This window comes from Nycticebus coucang, chromosome 6 (genome assembly GCF_027406575.1).
Source record: "Nycticebus coucang isolate mNycCou1 chromosome 6, mNycCou1.pri, whole genome shotgun sequence".
Lineage (NCBI taxonomy): Eukaryota > Metazoa > Chordata > Mammalia > Primates > Lorisidae > Nycticebus > Nycticebus coucang.
The window spans coordinates 43,476,312-43,496,603 of NC_069785.1; the positions used below are offsets into that span (position 1 = coordinate 43,476,312).

At 45.1% G+C, this 20,292-nt stretch overlaps 1 protein-coding gene across 1 annotated transcript in view; it reads left to right on the forward strand.

The window, feature by feature from the left end:
* Positions 1-20,292, forward strand: part of RTF1 (RTF1 homolog, Paf1/RNA polymerase II complex component) — a 76,120-nt gene that overhangs the window by 40,905 nt on the left and 14,923 nt on the right. The window contains exons 5-8 of the mRNA XM_053595869.1: positions 8,383-8,497; positions 12,091-12,202; positions 18,356-18,491; positions 18,953-19,130. Of these exons, the coding sequence (XP_053451844.1) occupies positions 8,383-8,497; positions 12,091-12,202; positions 18,356-18,491; positions 18,953-19,130 (541 nt within the window). The remainder of the gene's footprint in view (positions 1-8,382; positions 8,498-12,090; positions 12,203-18,355; positions 18,492-18,952; positions 19,131-20,292) is intronic.

Consider the following 20,292-nt stretch of genomic DNA (forward strand, 5'->3'; position numbering starts at 1 on the left):
TGCCTCCTGAGTAGCTGGGACTACAGGCACCAGCACAACACCTGACTATTTTTAGAGATGGGTTCTTGCTCTTGTTCAGACTGGTCTCTTAACTCCTGAGCTCAAGGAGTCCACTCACTTAGGCCTCCCAGAGTGCTAGGACTACAGGTGTGAGCCACCACGCCTGGCCCCAGTTTTTATATTTTTTAAAAACTCAAATGGTGGCTCAGTGCCCATAGCACAGTGGTTATGGCGCCAGTCTCATATACTGAGGGTGGCAGGTTCGAACCCGGCCTGGGGCAGCTAAACAACTGCAACCAAAAAATAGCCAGGCATTGAGGTGGGTGCCTGTAGTCCCAGCTCCTTGGGAGACTGAGGCAAGAGCACGCTTAAGCCCAAGAGTTTGAGGTTGCTGTGAGCTGTGATGTCACAGCACTCTACCAAGGATGACACTCTGTCTCAAAAAAAAAAAAAGAAAACCTCAAATGGTAAATTGCTTTTTCAGATTCAGAAGCTACTTCAGTTCTGAACTTGTACTATACTTTAAAGAGCAAAAGTTCTTCCTTGGCTGGGCATAGTGGCTCATGCTTGTATTCCTAGGACTCTGGGAGGCTGAGATAAGGAAGATCACTTGTGCTCAGGTGTTCAAGGCCAGTCTGAGCAAGAGCAGGACCCCTGTTTTTACTGAAGATAGAAAAACTAGTTAGGTATTGTGGAAGACACCTGTAGTCCCAGCTACTTGGGAGGCTGAGGCTGGAGGATCGTTTGTACCCAGGAGTTTGAGGTTGCTGTGAGATAGGATAACTCCATAGCACTGTAGCCTGGGGCAATGGAATATGACTCCCTCTCACAAAAAAATAAAAAGAAAGTTCTTTTTTATTTTCTAACAGAATTTCAAGGTAAAAATAAACTGGAGGCTTGGCACCTGTGGCTCAAGCGGCTAAGACGCCAGCCACATACACCTGAGCTGGGATGTTCAAATCCAGCCCGGGCCTGCCAAACAACAATGACGCTGCAACCAAAAAGTAGCCGGGCGTTGTGGCAGGTGCCTGTAGTCCCAGCTACTTGGGAGGCGGAGACAGGAGAATCGTTTGAACCCAGGAGTTGGAGGTGAGCTGTGGATGCCACGGCACTCTACCCAGGGTGACAGCTTGAGGCTCTGTCTCAAAAAATAAATAAATAAATATAAATAGGGCAGTGCCTGTGGCTCAGCGGGTAGGGCACCGGCCCCGTATGCCAAGGGTAGTGGGTTCAAACCCAGCCCCGGCCAAACTGCAACAAAAAAATAGCCGGGCGTTGTGGCGGGCGCCTGTAGTCCCAACTACTTGGGAGTCTGAGTCAAGAGAATCGCCTAAGCCCAAGAGTTTGAAGGTTGCTGTGAGCTGTGTGATGCCACGGCACTCTACCAAGGGTGATAAGGTGGGACTCTGTCTCTACAAAAAAAAAAAAATATATATATATATATATAAATAAACTTGACTTTTTGTCTAAGGAAATGAAATAGTCCTCAGAACTAGAGTTCTTCCTACCTACCATCACAACAGAAAAATGGAAGCATTTTTCTTGGCAGCAGTTCTTGCCATTTCATCTAGGATCCTTGTCCCTTCTGGAGATGATATTGTCAGGAGTTATCCTACACAAGAATGTTTGGCTTTCACTTAGCAAGAACCAGTAGACCTTTGTTTTGAGTGTGAGTGCTCCTAAGGTTACCTGTTTTGGTACAAACAACACTTAAGAAACTATGTTGAGGTTCAGCACCCATAGCACAGTGCTTATGGTGCCAGCCACATGCACCGAGGGTGGCAGGTTTGAGCCCCACCTGGGCCAGCTAAACAACTGCAACCAAAAAATAGCCGGACCTGGCGGTGGCTGTAGCCCAAAGGAGTAGGGCGCTGGCCCCATATGCCAGAGGTGGCAGATTCCAACGTAGCCCCGGCCAAAAACCGCAAAAAAAAAAAATAGCTGGGCATTGTGGTGGGCCCTTATAGTCCCAGCTACTTGGGAGACTGAGGCAAGAGAATCACTTAAGCCCAAGAGTTGCAGTTTGCTGCGAGCTGTGACACTACAGCACTATACCCAGGGCGACATAGTGAGACTATGTTTAAAAAAAAAAAAGAAAAGAAAGAAAGAAACTATATTGAAGCTAGGCGAGATGGCTCAAGCCTGCAATGCTAGCACTCTGGGAGTCCTAGGTAGGAGGACTGTCTAAGCTCAGGAGTTCAAACAGCCTGAGCAAGAGTGAGACCCTGTCTCTACTTAAAATAGAAAAATTAGCCAGTTGTTGTGGTGGGTGCCTATAGTTCCAGCTATTCAGGAGTCTGAGGCAGAAGGATTGCTTGAACCCAGGTGTTTCGGGTTGCTGTGAGAGAGGCTAATGCCCTGGCACTGTAGCCTGGGCAACAAAGTGAGACTCTGTCTCAAAAAGAAAAAAGAAATGCTCCTGGAGTTGATAGATGGTTCGGGGTGACTTTTAACATGTTTATTTCTGAACTGTAGCAAGCATAACAAGAGTTTGTCATATAAAGCCCAGGAGGGCCCTATCACAAAAATCATAAAGTAGAACAAGAGTAATGAATGAGTGTTTTTCTCAACTTGTAGAAAAGTTTAGGGGCGGTGCCTTGTGGCTCAAGGAGTAGGGTGCTGGCCCCACATACCAGAGGTGGCAGGTTCAAACCCGGCTTTGGCCAAAAACTACAAAAATATTTATGTATTCATTTGTTTTAGAGGTAGTGTTTTGCTCTAGCGCATAGGCTGGAATGCAGTGACTCAGCACTGCAACCTCAACCTTTCTTGGCTGGGGCTGGGTTTGAACCCGCCACCTCCAGCATACGGGACCGACGCCCTACTCCTTGAGCCACAGGCGCCGCCTACCTTTCTAATGCCTCGACCCTTTAATATATAGTTCCTCATGAATACAGTTCCTCATGTTGAGCTGACTCCCAACCATAAAATTTTGTTTTGCTACTTTATAACTGTAATTTTGCTACTGTTATTAATTGTAATGTAAATATCTGATATGCAGGATGTATTTTCATTGTTACAAAGGGATCGCAACCCACAGATTGAGAACTGCTGTCCTAGACTCAAGCAATCCTCCCACCTCAGCATCTTGAGTAGCTGTGACTACATTCTCGGTGCACCACACCTAACTAATATTTTCAATTTTTTCTAGTGACAATGTCTCATTCTTGCTCAGGCTGATCTCAAACTCCTGACCTTAAGCAGTCCTGCATTGGCCTCCCAAAGTGCTAGGATTATAGGTGTGAACCACCACAACCAGTCTGTTTTTATTTAAAAAAAAATTTTTTTTTCAGGAGGCCAAGGTGGGCAGATCACCTGAGCTCACCAGTTTGAGACCAGCCTGAGCTAGAGTGAGACTCCATCTCTAAAAATAGCCAGGCCTTGTGACAGGCACCTGTAGTCCCAACTACTTGGGAGGGTGAGCAAGAGAATCACTTAAGCCCAAGTGTTTGAGGTTGCTGTGAGCTATGACACCGTGGCATTCTACCAGGAGCAACAAAGTGAGAATCTGTCTCAAAAAAAAGAAAAAATTTTTTTTTATACTTAGAGATAAGATCTCACTCTGCCACCCAGGTTGGAGTCCAGTGGTGTGATCATTGCTAACTGCATGCTCTTGGTCTCAGACAATCCTCTTGCCTCAGCCTTCTAAGTAGCTGGAACTACAGGTGCATATCATGCCCAGCTAATTTTTAATTTTTTGTAGAGATAGAAGGCTCACCATGTTTCCCAGGTCAGTCTTTTATTCCCCGCCCCAACTCCCCTCTAATCTAAAACTCCTGGCATCAAGCAGTCCTCCCACCTTGGCCCCCTCATGCTTATAGACCTGAATCACTGTACCTGGCCAAAACTTCCTTGTATATTCTAGACACTAAACCCTTATCACATGTATGACTTGCAAATATGTTCTCCCATTCGGTAGGTTATATTTTCACTCTTTGGGCAGTGTTAGATTTAATGCAACATTTTAATGATAGTTTAGCTCTTATATTTAGGTTGTTGATATATTTGGAGTTGTTTTTTTTTTTGAGGGGGACAGAGCCTTAAGCTGTCACCCTGGGTAGAGTGCTGTGGCATCACAGCTCACAGCAACCTCCAACTCCTGGGCTCACGCGATTCTCCTGCCTCCGCCTCCCAAGTTGCTGGGACTACAGGCGCCCGCCACAACGCCTGGCTATTTTTGGTTGCAGCCGTCATTATTGTTTGGCGGGCCCAGGCTGGATTCGAACCTGCCAGCTCAGGTGTATGTGGCTGGCGCCTTAGCCGCTTCAGCCACAGGCACTGAGCCTTTTTTTGTTTTTTTTTTTGAGACAGAATTTCACTTTGTCACCCTCAGTAGAGTCCTCTGGCGTCATAGCTCACAGCCACCTCTAACTCTTGGGCTCAAGTGATTTTCTTGCCTCAGCCTCTCAAGTAGCTGGGACTACAGGCACCTGCTACAACGCCTGGATATTTTTAGAAACAGGTTCTTGATCTTACTCAGGCTAGTCTCAAATCTGTGAACTCAAGGCAGTCCACCCATCTAGGCCTCCCAGAGTGCTAGGATTGCAAGAGTGAGCCACCATACCTAGCCTGAAGATAATTTTTTTTTTTTTTTTTTTTACCATACGCTAGTTTCATACACTACATTTTTTTTTTTTTTTTTGCAGTTTTCTGAAGATAATTTTTGTACGTGGCATGAGCTAGGGTTCCGACTTCATTCTTTGTATATTCAAACTTCTCAGCCTATGGGCCAGGCACAGAGGGTCACGCCTATAATCCTAGCCCTCTGAGAGACCCAGGCAAGTGGATTACTGTGAACTATGACGCTACAGCACTCTGGCGTGTGACAAAGTGAGACTATGGCTCACATACATACACAAAAAATGTCTCAGCCTACATGTTAAAAAGCTATTCTTCCCTCATTGAAGGAATGGTCTTGCCACTCCTTCAAAAATAAGTTGGCTATTGATACATGGTTTTATTTGTAGACTCTTAATTCCATACCATTGATCCAAGTATGCTTATCTGTATGCCATTTCCATTGGGGTTGGCTTGTTTGCTTGCTTGTTTGTTTTGGAGACAGGGTCTTGCTCTGTTGTCCAGGCTTGAATGCAGTGGTGTCATCGTAGCTCACGTAGCCTCAAACTCCTGAGCTCTTGGGGTCCTTCTCCCCCAACCCCTCTAGTAAGTTGGAATACAGGTGCATGCCACCACATCCAGCGGATTTTTCTATTTTTTTGTACAGATAAGATCTTTTTGTTCTTTGAGACAGCGTCTCACTTTGTTGCCCTCAGTGGTGTGCCCTGGCATAGGTCACAACAACCTCAAACTCTTGGGTTTAAGCAATTCTCTTGCCTCAGCCTCCCAAGTAACTGGGAATACAGGTGCCTGCCACAACACCCAGCTATTTTTGGTTGCAGTTGTCGTTGTTTAGCAGGCCTGGGCCAGATTTGAACTCACCAGCCCCAGTGTATAAGGTGGACGTCCTAGCTGCTGAACTACAGGGGCCGAGCCAATCTTGTATGTTCTAATCTCTCAATCTTGCTCTCTCTGTCTCTCTCTCTCTTTTTTTTTGTAGAGACAGAGTCTCACTGTACCGCCCTCGGGTAGAGTGCCGTGGCGTCACACGGCTCACAGCAACCTCTAACTCTTGGGCTTACACGATTCTCTTGCCTCAGCCTCCCGAGCAGCTGGGACTACAGGTGCCTGCCACCACGCCCGGCTATTTTTTTTTTTTTTTTTGGCCGGGGCTGGGTTTGAACCCACCACCTCTGGCATATGGGACCGGCACCCTACCCGCTGAGCCACAGGCACCACCCACGCCCGGCTATTTTTTTTGTTGTTGTTGTTGCAGTTTGGCCGGGGCTGGGTTTGAACCTGCCACCCTCGGCATATGGGGCCGTTGCCCTACTCACTGAGCCACAGGCGCCGCCACCCCCTTTTTTTTTTTTTTTAGACAGAGTCTCACTATGTCACCCTCAGTAGAGTGCCGTGCTTATAGCAACCTTGAACTCTTCAACTTAAGCAGTTCTCTTGCCTCCACCTCCCAAGTAGCTGGGACTACAGGCACCTGCCACAGTGCCCAGATATTGCAGTTGTCATTGTTTAGCTCGCCTGGTCCAGGTTCAAACCCACCACCCTCGGTGTATGTGGCTGGCACCATAGCCACTGTACCATACGCGCTGAGCCAATTCTAATGTCTTTATTCATAAATGATACTGGTCAGTACTTTTCTGATCTTGTGATATCTTTGTCTTGTTTTAGTAACATACTAATAATAGCCTCCTGAAATGAGCTGAGAAGTGTTTCCACTTCTGTTTTTTTAGAAGAGTTTTTGAAGAATTGGTATAACACATTGTTTAATTTTTTTTTTCTTTTAGAGACAGAGTCTCACTTTATCACCCTCAGTAGAGTGCTATGGCGTCACAGCTCACAGTAACCTCCAGCTCTTGGGCTTAGGCAATTCTCTTGCCTCAGCCTCCCAAGTAGCTGGGACTACAGGAGCCCACCACATCACGGGGCTAATTTTTTTGTTGCAGTTTGGTTTGAACCCGCCACCCTCAGTATATGGGGTCAGCGCCCTACTCACTGAGCCACAGGCGCCTCCTGAATTTTTTTTTTTTTTTTAAGACAGAGTCTCAGTGTGTCGCTCAGGGTGTCACAGCTCTCAGCAATCTCAAACTCTTGGTCTTAAGCAATTCTCTTGCCTCAGCCTCCCGAGTAGCTAAGAGTACAGGCACCTGCCACAATGCCCAGGTATTTTTTGGTTGCAGTTGTCATTTTTGTTTAGCAGGCCCAGCCCAGGCTCGAACCCACCAGCCTCAGTATATGTGGCTGGCGCCCTACTCTCTGAGTTACAGGTGCCGAGCCCACGTATTTCTTTTCTTTCTTTCTTTTTTTTTGAGACTGAGTCTCAAGCTGTTGCCTGGTAGAGTGCCATGGCATCATACATAGCTCACAGCAACCTCCTGGGCTCAAGTGATTCTCTTGCTTCAATTTTTTTTTTTCCTCCTATTAGTAGAGATGGGGTCTCACTTTTGCTTAGGCTCGTCTCAAGCTCGTGAGCTCAAGCAATCCAGGTTTAAAAAGATGTTATCATGGGTGGTGCCTGTGGCTCAAAGGTGTAGGGCGCCGGCCCCATATGCTGGAGGTGGTGGGTTCAAACCCAGCCCCAGCCAAAAGCAGCAAAAAAAAAGAAAAAAAAAAGAAAAGAAAAGTATGTATATATCTGTTACCAAAAATCTAATGATGAGTACGGCATTATCCTGAATATTTTCTCATTTTAAGTCTATTCCAACTTAATGCTTTCAAGTACTTTTGTTATATATACAATTCAGTATTTGTGACATACTAATAAGGTACATTGGACTTTTTACAAGAATCCAAAGTGTTGGTGGCACCCGTTGCTCAGTGGGTAGGGTGCCGGCCACATACACCCAGGCTGGCGGGTTCGAACCTGGCCCAGGCCAGGTAAACAATGACAACTGCAACAAAAAAAAGTAGCCAAGTGTTGTGGTGTGTGCCTGTAGTCCCAGCTACTTGGAAGGCTAAAGTAAGAGAATCACTTAAGCCCAAGAGTTTGAGATTGCTGTGAACTGTGATGCCTTGGCACTCTACTGACTCTACTAAGGGTAACTCAGTGAGACTCTATCAAAAAAAAGAGGACAGCACCTGTGGCTCAGTGAGTAGGGCGCCTGCCTTTTATACCGAGGGTGGTGGGTTCAAACCCAGCCCCGGCCAAACTGCAACAAAAAGAAATCGCTGGACATTGTGGTAGGTGCCTATAGTCCCAGCTACTCAGGAGGCTGAGGCAAGAGAATTGCCTAAGACCAGGAGTTGGAGGTTGCTGTGAGCTGTGACACTACAGCACTCTACCGAGGGTGATAAAATGAAAAAAAAAAAAAAGAGAAGGGCGGTGCCTGTGGCTCAAAGGAGTAGGGCGCTGGCCCCATATGCTGGAGGTGGAGGGTTCAAACCCAGCCCCGGCCAAAAACTGCAAAAAAAAAAAAAGAAGAAGTATCCAAAATGTTTATGAACTCCTTTCTTTTTTTTTTTTTAAGAGACAGAGTCTCACTTTATCGCCCTCAGTAGAGTGCTGTGGCATCACAGCTTATAGTAACCTCCAGGTCCTGGGCTTCGGTAATTCTCTTGCCTCAGCCTCCCAAGTAGCTGGGACTACAGGCGCCCGCCACAATGCTTGGCTATGTTTTTGTTGCTGTTTGGCTGGGGCCGGGCTCAAACCTGCCACCCTTGGTATTTGGGGCCAGCACCCTACCCACTGAGCCACGGGAGCCACCCTTAACTCCTTTCTTCTACTTATTTTCTTTCTCTTATCTAATGGGAATTAGTCCCTTGCTTATCCTTCATTGCTACTTAATAACCAAGCAAATATCTTTTCAATAGATTTGAAATCAAGAAAAAACTAAAAACAGCCAAAAAGAAAGAAAAGAAAGAAAAAAAGAAAAAGCAAGAAGAGGAGCAGGAAAAGAAAAAGCTGACACAGATTCAGGAATCTCAGGTAGGAGATCATTTAGTCCTCTTTTGTCCAGAGTGTAAACTTCTGTTTTGATGGAGAGTGTGTTTGTGCCTTTTTTTTTTTTTTTAAAGGTGACTTCTCTCTTTTGTTGGGTGTTTTGTTTTGTTTAGCAGGTCCTGACCCACCAGCCCCAGTGCTCTAACTATTGAACTATGGGTACCCAGTTGTGTGTGTGCCTTTATGTGTCTGTTTATGTGAAAGATGGCTTTATGATAATCACCTGAAGTTAATACAAAACTGCTACATGCCATCTCCATTTTGTAGTTTTATTAATCTCTGGATATACCTTATGATTTCACCAGTATCTGCACTGTTTAACTCTTTAGCACTTCTCTTTTTTTGTTGGGTCTTTTTTAAAAAATGAGCTCTTAAAAAAAAAAATGAGGTCTTTCTATGTTGACCATGGTAAAACGCAGTGACTATTCAAAGGTGTGATCAGAGTGCACTGCAGTCTCAAAGTCCCAGCCTCAAGTGATCCTCTTACCTCAGCCTCCCAAGTAGCTGGGACTCCAGGTACATTCCTCCATGTCTGTCTTTCACATAACAAGTCTGCATTTAAAAAGCAGCAGGATGGGTGCCGGGTGAGGTGGCTCATACCTGTAATCCCAGCACTTGGGCAGCCAAGGCGGGTGGATTACCTGAGCTCATAGGTTCGATACCAGCCTGAGCGAGAGCAAGACCCTGTCTCTAAAAATAGCCAGGCACTGTTGTGGGTGCCTGTAGTCCCAGCTACTTGGGAGGCTGAGACAAGAGAATTGCTTGAAGCCCCAGAGTTTGAGGTTGCTATGAAGTATGATGTCATGGCACTTTACCAAGGGTGACAAAGTAAGACTCTTCTTCAAAAAAAAAAAAAAAAGCAGCAGGATGGGCTGTGCACATTGGCTCTCACACCTGTAATCCTAGCACTCTGGGAGGCCAGGGTAGGTGGATCGCATGAGTTTAAGACCAGCCTGAGCAGGAGTGAAACCCCATCTCCAAAAATAGCCAGGGGGAAAGGGAGGGGAGGGAGGGGGGAGGTGGGTAGAGGGAAGGGGATTGGTGGGATTACACCAGCGGTGCATCTTACAAGGGTATATGTGAAACTTGGTAAACGGTCTGTAAAGCTAGTGAATGATGCCCCATGATCATATCAATGTACACAGCTATGATTTAATAAAGAAAAAAAAAAATAGCCAGGCATTGTGGTAGGCACATGTATCCCAGCTACTCAGGAAGCTGAGGTAAGAAAATCACTTGAGGGCGGCGCCTGTGGCTCAGTGAGTAGGGCGCCGGCCCCATATGCCGAGGGTGGCGGGTTCAAACTCGGCCCCGGCCAAACTGCAACAAAAAAAAAATAGCCGGGCGTTGTGGCGGGCGCCTGTGGTCCCAGCTACTTGGGAGGCTGAGGCAGGAGAATCGCCTAAGCCCAGGAGTTGGAGGTTGCTGTGAGCTGTGTGACGCCACGGCACTCTACCGGAGGGCAATAAAGTGAAACTCTGTCTCTACAAAAAAATAAATAAATAAAGAAAATCACTTGAGGGCGGCGCCTGTGGCTCAGTGAGCAGGGCGCCGGCCCCATATACTGAGGGTGGAGGGTTCAAACCCAGCCCCGGCCAAGCTGCAACAACAACAAAAAAAATAGCTGGGCATTGTGGCGGGCGCCTGTAGTCCCAGCTACTCGGGAGGCTGAGGCAGGAGAATCGCCTAAGCCCAGGAGTTGGAGGTTGCTGTGAGCTGTGTGACGCCACGGCACTCTACCGAGGGCAAGAAAGTGAAACTCTGTCTCTACAAAAAAAAAAAGAAAATCACTCGAGCCCAAGAGTTTGAGTTTACTGTGAACTATGATGCCATGGCACTCTACCCAGGGCAGCAGAGTGAGACTCTGTCTCAAAATAAATTAGTGAATAAATAAAAGCAGCAGGATGTGTGTGAGCAGCCCTTAAAAGTCAGTAAACATCTTGTCTCAGGTATCCAGGTTGGTTGTGATGTTTATTCAGGTATATGTCATCTTAGGCTTGGTATAAATGTAGGTAGGAGAATCATCTCTGCATTCATCATCAAAGGCTTTGTTGATAATATCAACAAATATTAGACATGATCTAGGGTGTTCAAGTTTATAAAGGTAATTCCTAAACTTCCTAGTTTATTAGGCATTTAAGACGGGGACTTACTTTATTGCTCTGGTTTTTTTTTTTTTTTTTGCAGTTTTGGCCGGGGCCTGGCTTAAACCTGCCACCCCCGGTATATGGGGCCAGCATTGTACTCCTTGAGCCATAGGCACCTCCCTATTGCTCTGTTCTTTTTGTCCACAAGCGGATGCTCTCTCTCCCCTTATACTACAGTTTCTAAGTTTCTGCAGTCAATATAATTGTCAGTGCTGGGCACAGTGGCTCATGTGTGTAATCCCAATACCTTAGGAGACTGACATGGAATGATCACTTGAGGCCAGGAGTTTGATACAGTCTAGGCAATAAAATGAGACCCTATCTCTGACTCAGCGCCTGTGGCTCAAGCAGCTAAGGCACCAGACACATACACCTGAGCTGGCAGGTTCGAGTCCAGCCCAGGCCTGCCAAACAACAATGACAGCTGCAACCAAAAATAATAGCTGGGCCGGGTGGTGCCTGTGGCTCAAGGAGTAGGGCACCAGCCCCATATACTGGAGGTAGCAGGTTCAAACCGGGCTCCGGCCAAAAAAGGCAAAAAAAAAAAAGCCAGGCGTTATGGCGGGTGCCTGTATTCCCAACTACTTGGGAGGCTGAGGCAAGAGAATGCTTGAGCCCAAGGGTTTGAGGTTGCTGTGAGCTATGACACCACGGAACTCTACCCAGGACGATAGCTTGAGACTCTGACTCAAAAAAGAAAAAAGAAATACAAAGAAATAGCCGGGCATTGTGGCAGGCGCCTGTACTCCCAGCTACTTGGGAGGCGGAGGCAAGAGAATCGCTTGAGTCCAGGAGTTGGAGGTTGCTATGAGCTGTGATGCCATAGCACTCTACCCAGGGCAACAGCTTGAGGCTCTGTCTCAAAAAAAAAATGAGACCCTATCTCTAAAAAAAAGAAGAAAGAAAGAAAAAGTAGCTGGGTGCAGTGGTGCACACCTATAGTCTTAGCTACTCAGATAGCTGAGGCTCGAGGATTACTTGAGCCCAGTAGTTTGAGGCTGATGGAGTCCAGCCTAGACAACAAAGTAAGAATCTCTCTCTAACAAAAAAATTCCTTTTGGAGGATTGAATGTATTAATAATTGTTGGCTATAGACAGTCTTATCAGCTGTTAGTTAAAAGGCCCATACTGGGCGGCGCCTGTGGCTCAGTGAGCAGGGCGCCAGCCCCATATGCCGAGGGTGGCGGGTTCAAACCCAGCCCCGGCCAAACTGCAACAAAAAAAAAATAGCCGGGCGTTGCGGCGGGCGCCTGTAGTCCCAGCTACTCAGGAGGCTGAGGCAGGAGAATCGCCTAAGCCCAGGAGTTGGAGGTTGCTGTGAGCTGTTTGATGCCACGGCACTCTACCGAGGGCAATAAAGTGAAACTCTGTCTCTACAAAAAAATAAATAAATAAATAAAAGGTCCATACTACACATCCTTCCTTACCCAGGTAACATCCCACAACAAGGAACGGCGTTCCAAACGGGATGAGAAACTAGATAAGAAATCCCAAGCCATGGAGGAGCTGAAAGCAGAGCGAGAAAAGCGGAAGAACAGAACAGGTAAGTGGGGGAAATATAATAGCTACTTTGTGTCTTTGATCAGATTATTTGATTTCCTTGTGCCTTTTTTTAATTTTTCCCTCTTTTTAGCTCTTTATTATATAAAATTCCAAACTTATGCCCAGAACAGTACAGTAAACCTCCATGAACCTGTCGTCCAGCCTCAACAGTCAGCTCATGGCTAGTCTTGTTAAATTTATACTCCCTCTTCCATCAGATTATTTGTAAGTAAATACCAGCATCATTATGTTGAAATCATGAATATTTTAATATGTGTTCCTAAAAGGTAAGGACTCTTGTTTTAAACCTACTATAGTGCCACCTATAAAAGAAGGTAGTCCCCAGGTTACAAACAAGTTAAGTTCTGTATGTTTGTTCTTAATTTGTGTGGAAATTGGAACAGATCTATTTACCTATTACCTATATAGCCTCCATTCATGAGTGCGAGTTGTATGTCAGCCAGATGTAACCTGGGGACTGCCTGTAGTAACAATTAATCCCTTAATACTAAATATTTAGTGCTCAGATTTCTCTATTTTATAATTTAAAAAATAATTATTTGATAGTTTGAATCAGCGTCTTAAGTCCACAAACTGTGATTTGTTAATATGTCCCATAAGTTTCTTAGAATAGGTTTTCTTCTCCTCTTTTTTTACTTACCTTGCAGTTTAGCCTAGACAACAAAGAAGAAACTGGAAGAAACTGGGTCATTTGTCTTGCAGTTTCTCGTAGATGCTGACTGCATTGTATTGACGGTGAATGTATTTCTCTAGTCTTTGAATTTCCCATAAATTGGCAGTTAAAACTTGAGAATTGGTCAGATGTGGGTTTGTTCTGCTTCCATTTGGGGGAGCAGGCTGATTTTTAGGTGGTAGTATATATTTCCAACAGCAGACATATAATACCTGATTATCTCTTGTGATGTTACCAGCTCTATCAGTTAGCTTTCTTTTTTTTTCTTTTGTGGTTTTTGGCCGGGGCTGGGTTTGAACCCGCCACCTCCGGCATATGGGACCAGCGCCCTACTCCTTGAGCCACAGGCACCGCCCTCTATCAGTTAGCTTTAACAACAATAATGTGTAGTTACAGACAAACACCCCCACCCACTCCCGTTCCTGCTCATGTACCTGTAGCTCAGCTGCAATTCAAATGCCTGATAATGTGAGTTCAGCTCAGATTGTCTCCAAGCTTCAGGTTTTACCCCTTCTTCTTTGGACCAGGCACATTCCGTTTTTTTGAGACAGTCTCACTTTATCACCCTCAGTAGAGTGCCATGGAAGCACAGCTCACAGCAACCTCCAATTCCTGGGCTTAGGTGATTCTCTTGCCTCAGCCTCCCGAGAAGCTGGGACTACAGGCACCTGCCACAACACCCGACTAGACCAGGCACATTCTTTTTTTTTTTTTTTTTTTGTAGAGACAGAGTCTCACTTTATGGCCCTCGGTAGAGTGCCATGGCATCACACAGCTCACAGCAACCTCCAACTCCCGGGCTGAAGCGATTCTCTTGCCTCAGCCTCCCGAGTAGCTGGGACTACAGGCGCCCCCCACAACGCCCAGCTATTTTTTTGTTGCAGTTTGGCCGGGGCTGGGTTTGAACCCGCCACCCTCGGCATATGGGGCCGGCGCCTTACCAACTGAACCACAGGCACCGCCCCAGACCAGGCACATTCTTAACATGGTTATGGCAGCTGTGTAAAAGTGGCAAGTAAAACATACAATGCTTCTTAAGGTCTGGTCTTGGAACTGGTACGTGGTCACTATGGGGCCAGGAGGAACTACCACGTCACATGGCAAAGAGCATGGTAAAGAGAGGGATGAAGGATCAAAAAGAGCAATGTGTTCTTTTTTTTTTTTTTTTTTAAAGACACAGTGTCACTTATAGCAACCTCCATCTTCTGGGCTTAGGCAATTCTCTTGCCTCAGCCTCCCAAGTAGCTGGGCCTACAGGCGCCCACCACAACACCCGCCTATTTTTTTTTTGTTGTTGTTGTTGCAGTTTGGCCCAGGCCAGGTTCAAATTCTTGGTATATGGGGCCAGTGCCCTACCCACTGAGCCATAGGCATTGCCCAGAGCAATGTGTTCTATCCTGGTAGTCTTGGTGGTCTTTACCTAAATCACTTAATTCATTACGAGTTATAAAGTGGTGATATTCTAGTCTGTCAGATTTCTTCAGTTATTATCTAGTTTGCTTCTATAAAGAGAAACTTTTTGTCAGCTGTATATCACATTGTTCACTTGCAGGTTTACATAGAAGTTACCCATGTGTCATCAGCTATTATTCCATAATTGAATATGAAAGTGAAACAAAGCTGATAAGTCCTCTGTATGATACCATTGCTTTCATCTAGGGATAACGCCTGCTTAGGTATATACAAAGACTGAAATTTTAGAATAAAGTAATCCAAAAGATTCCTAATTTTATAAAGTCTGTCTTTACTAGGTATAACTTGTGAATTATCACTAAGATAAAAAAAAAAATGTAAAGATTTGCTCAAACATTCTGGTCATAGATTTAGTAAATATTGGTGTTTCAAGCAAAGGTCTTGTTGACCAGTAATTTCTCCAATGTGATTTTTTTTTTTTTTTTTTGGTTTGTCCCATCAATATCAATAAACTGAGAAACTTCTTTATATCATTAGTGGTAACTTCTGTCCATGGTAAAGTTTTAGTAGAGTTTTTTTTTTTTGCAGTTTCTGGCCAGGGCTGTGTTTGAACCCACCACCTCTGGCATATGGGGCCGGCGCCCTACTCCTTTGAGCCACAGGCGCCACCCAAGTTTTAGTAGAGTTTTTATAGAAGTATTCTATTTGGCAGTACTATAAATTGAGAAACAACTAAATAAAAAAATTGGCTGGGTGCAGTGGCTCCTGTAATCCTAGCACTCTCCGAGGCTGAGGTAGGTGGATTGCTTAAGCTCAACAGTTTGAGACTGCCCTAAGCAAGAGTGACACCCATCTCTACTAAAAATAGAAAAACTAGCTGGGTGTTGTGGTGGTGGTACCTGTGGTCTCAGCTACTTGGGAGGCTGAGGCAAGAGGGATCACTTGAGCCCAAGAGTTTAAGTTTGCTGTGAGCTATGACGCCATAGCACTCAACACCAAGGCAACTGAATGAGACTCTGTCTCAAAATAAATAAAATAGGCCAGGCTCTGTCTCAAAATAAATGAAACAGGCCAGGCGCAGTGGTTCATGTCTATAATCCCAGCACTCTGGGAGACTGAGGAGAGTGGATTGTTTGAGCTCATAAAGTTCGAGACCAGCCTCAGCAAGAGCGAGACTCTGTCTCTAAAAATCGCCAGGTGTTATGGCGGGCACCTTGTAGTCCCAGCCACTTGGAAGGGTAAGGCAAGAAAATCACTTGAGTCCAAGAGTTTGAGCTTTCTCTGAGTTATGACACTAGAGCACTCTACTGAGGGTGACAAAACAAGACTCTGTCTCAAAAAAAAAAAAAAGGAAAGAAAGAAAGCTTTTACAATATCCTGTATTACCCTGTGTTTTAAAAATTATACAAACATGAGTTGTACAGTTCTACTCATGTTGCAAGTACAAACATGAGTTGATTCATCATTGGTCAACAATGCGTTAATTACCCCAAAGGACATTTTTTTTTTTTTTTTTTGGTTTTTGGCCAGGGCTGGGTTTGAACCCACCACCTCCGGCATATGGGACCAGCGCCCTACTCCTTGAGCCACAGGCGCTGCCCCCCAAAGTACATTTTTAATAGGAAAGACAAGATAAATGGTCAATTTATTTTCTTTTATTTATCAGTATTCAAAAGAACCAGAGTTCCTTAATCACATCCAGAGATGACCAAAGAAGTTTATTTATTTTGAATATACTTGTGAACTCACAGATTTTAATTTTTTTTTTTTTTTTTTTTTGAGACAAAGTCTTACTATGTCACCCTTGGTATAGTGCCAGGGTGTCACAGCTCACAGCACCTTCAAACTCTTGGGCTTAAATGATTCTCTTGTTTCAGCCTCCCGAGTAGCTGGGACTACAGGCATCCACCACAACACCCGGCTATTTTTTTGTTGTAGTCATTATTGTTGTTCTGCAGGCCCTGGGCCGGGTTTGAACCCCCAGCTCTGATGTATGTGTCTCAGTGCCTTAGCTGCTAACTACAGGCACTGAACCATTTCTTGGTGTATTTGAGCCAGGGGCTTGCTTTATTTCCCAGGCTAGAGTGCAAGGGCATGCTCACAGTTCACACAACCTCAGACTCCTGTGATCAAGTGATCCTCCTGCCTCAGCCACCTGAGTAGCTGAAACTAAAAATGTGCACCACCATGGCTGGCTAATTTTTTTATTTTTTGTGGAGAAAAGGTCTTACTATGTTGGTCAGACAGCAGTCCCTCCTTGGTTTTTATATACAGCAGCCACCAACAGACTGTTACTATAAATCAAATTTCATTAGAATACAGTGATATTCATTTGTTTACATATAGTATGTGTCTGCTTTCTAGCTACAACAGCAAAATTGAGTAGTTGAGGCAGTGACCGTATGAATTACATACCTAAAGTATTTACTATCTTGCTCTTTATAAAACATTTTCTACTGCTGCAAGCTATTGTATTGTCTCATTCCTTTTTTTTCTTTTTTGAGATAGAGTCTCACTTTGTCGCCCTCAGTGGAGTGCCATTGTATTACAGCTCACAGCAACCTCAAACTCTTGGGCTTAAGTGATTCTCTTTCCTCAGCCTCCCAAGTAGCTGGGACTACAGGCACCCACCACAACCCCCTGCTATTTTTTTTTGTGGTTTATATTTTTGTTGCCATTGTTTAGCAGGCCCGGGCCTGGTTTGAACCCACTAGTGCCCTAACCACTGAGCTACGGGCACTGAGCCCTCATTACTTTTTTATAGCTGCACAGTAGTGTATCGGGTGGATGTACCAGGAATGATTCAGCCACTTTCCTATTTGGGTTGTTTTCACTCTTCTGCTATTACAAATGGTACTACAAATTCTTTTTTTTTTGTCTATGTTGCCCCAAGCTAGAGTGCAATGGCATCATAACTCACAGCGACCTCAAACTCCTCGCCTCAAATGGTCCTTTTTCCTCAGCTTCCCAAGTGACTGAGACTATAAATGCCTGCCACAACACCTGGCTATTTTTAGAGACAGAGTCTCCCTCTTGCTAAGACTGGTCTTGAACTCCTGAGCTCAAGCAAACCACCCACTTCAGCCTTCCAGAGTCCTAGAATTACAGCTGTGAGCCATCTCACCTGGTGGTACTGCAAATTCAAAATTAAGTTTTCCTCCAAAACTCTATAGTCATTATGAGTTTTCCCTTTCTTTTCTGGCCATCTTCAAGTGTCTTCAGTAGTGTTGGTGACTCTTTCTTCCCAGTTAGTAACAATCTTCCAGCCTTTTTTTTTTCTGTTGGAGGCTAATATCTGGTGCCTGAATAATTATTACTCTCTGGTTTAACTCATTTTTGTATATAGCCCATGGTATCACAGTACAGTCTAGATCAGATAGAGCTGTCTATGTATTTGAGTCCTCTTCCATTTCCAGTTCTTTTTTAAGGATGAAAGATGTGGCTCAGTGCCTGTAGCTCAGCGGCTAGGGTGCCAGCCACATACATCAGGGATGGCGGGTTCGAACCCGGCCCAGGCCTGCCAAACAACCATGACAACTACAAAAAAAAAAAAAAAAGCCAGATATTGTGGCAGGCGCCTGTAGTCCCAGCTATTTGGGAGGCTGAGGCAAGAGAATCTCTTTTTTTTTTTTTTTTTTTTTTTTTTTGTAGAGACAGAGTCTCACTTTATGGACCTCAGTAGAGTGCCATGGCCTCACACAGCTCACAGCAACCTCCAACTCCTGGGCTTAAGCGATTCTCTTGCCTCAGCCTCCCGAGTAGCTGGGACTACAGGCGCCCGCCACAACGCCCGGCTATTTTTTGGCTGCAGTTTGGCCGGGGCCGGGTTTGAACCCGCCACCCTCGGTACATGGGGCCGGCGCCTTACCGACTGAGCCACAGGCGCCGCCCGCAAGAGAATCTCTTAAGCCTAAGAGTTTGAGGTTGCTGTGAGCTGTGATGCCCCCGAGGATGACATAGTGAGACTCTGTCTCAATAAAAAAAAAAAGATGAAAGATGTTTCAGTTTTGGGTTGAAATAACCTGGGTAATCATTTATCCTTTCTAGCTGAGCTCCTCGCCAAAAAACAGCCATTAAAAACTAGTGAGGTCTACTCTGATGATGAAGAGGAGGAAGAGGATGACAAGTCTAGTGAAAAGTCAGACCGCTCATCTCGAACATCATCATCTGATGAAGAAGAAGAGTAAGCTCTCGTACATTGTGGTGGTTCTTTCTGGAGAAGCTTTGTGTAGTTTTCATAATCTCCCTGTTTGGGCCAATAACTTTGGTTTGCTAAACTGAGTTCCTTAATACATGTGCCCATTCATTTCTTTTGCCTCTGGCTGCTAGCCTGCAGCCGTGGACATTTCACCTGGGTCTGGCAGGTAGTAACTGACTTTGTGTCTCTCAGCCTGAGCTCTCTTTTGTTTTTTTTTACTCTGATAGATTATCTAAGGTGGCAGCCTCATTCAAGATAGTTCACACTACTGGTTTTGAACAGGATTCTAATACAACTCTTTCCCAGTGTTTCATTTATTTCTCCTCCTAGGTTAATCATATGGACTTTGGTTTACAACAGTTAAGTTTTGAGAATTTGATATTATTTTTCTATTTTGTTTTGTTTTTATGATGAATATTTTTCCATTACCTCCTTCTTCCTCATAGGAAAGAAGAGCTCCCTCCAAAATCACAACCAGTTTCCTTACCTGAAGAATTGAATCGGGTTCGATTATCACGGCATAAGCTAGAACGTTGGTGTCACATGCCCTTCTTTGCTAAAACTGTCACAGGATGTTTTGTACGGATTGGCATTGGAAACCACAACAGCAAACCAGTTTACCGGGTTAGTATTTCTTTCCCTGGACAATTGTCCATGTTTTAAATACAAGATTCTCGGCCAATTGTGGTGGCTCATGCCTGTAATCCCAGCACTCTGGGAGGCCGAGGCAGGTGGATCACCTGAGCTCATGAGTTCGAGACCAGCAAGACCCCATCTTTAAAAATAGCCAAGCATGGAGGCGCCTGTGGCTCAGTGAGTAGGGCGCCGGCCCCATATGCCGAGGGTGGCGGGTTCAAACCCATCCCCGGCCAAACTGCAACAAAAAAATAGCTGGGCGTTGAGGCAGGTGCCTGTAGTCCCAGCTGCTCGGGAGGCTGAGGCAAGAGAATCGCGTAAGCCCAAGAGTTAGAGGTTGCTGTGAGCCGTGTGATGCCACAGCACTCTACCCGAGGGCAGTACAGTGAGATTCTGTCTCTACAAAACAAACAAACAAACAAAAATAGCCAAGCATGGGCAGTGCCTATGGCTCAGTGGGTAGGGCGCCAGCCCCATACTGAGGGTGGCGGGTTCAAACCCGGCCCTGGCCAAATTACAACAAAAAATAGCCGGGCATTGTGGTGGACACCTGTAGTCCCAGCTACTCCAGGAGGCTGAGGCAAGAGAATTGCCAAAGCCCAGGAGTTGGAGGTTGCTGTGAGCTATGACGCCACAATACTCTACTGAGGGTGATAAAGTGAGACTCTGTCTCTAAAAAAAAAAAAAAAAAAAATAGCCAGGCAGTGTGGCAGGCCCCTGTAGTCCCAGTTACTTGGGAATCTGAGACAAGGGGATAGCTTGAGCCCAAGAGTTTAATTGAAGTTGCTGTGAGCTATGGCACCATGACACTCTACCTGGGGCAACAAAGTGAGACTCTGCCTCAGAAAAAAAAAAATAAAATTTAAAAAGAGCAGAACCCCCTTTCTACTAAAAGTAGAAAAATTGGCCTGGTGCATACCTATAGTCCCAGCTGCTCATGAGGCTGAGGCAGGAAGATCGCTTCAGTTTGAGATTTCTGTAAGCTGTGATGACACTACAACAGTCTACCCAGGGTAAAAGAGTGAGACTCTGTCTCAAAAAAAAAAAAAATAAGAAGAAGAAGAAAAATATAATAATATAAAATAAAATAATATATATAAAATGACTCTTTACTGAGAGTAGGAGTTACTGAAGAACTTTGTCACTCTCT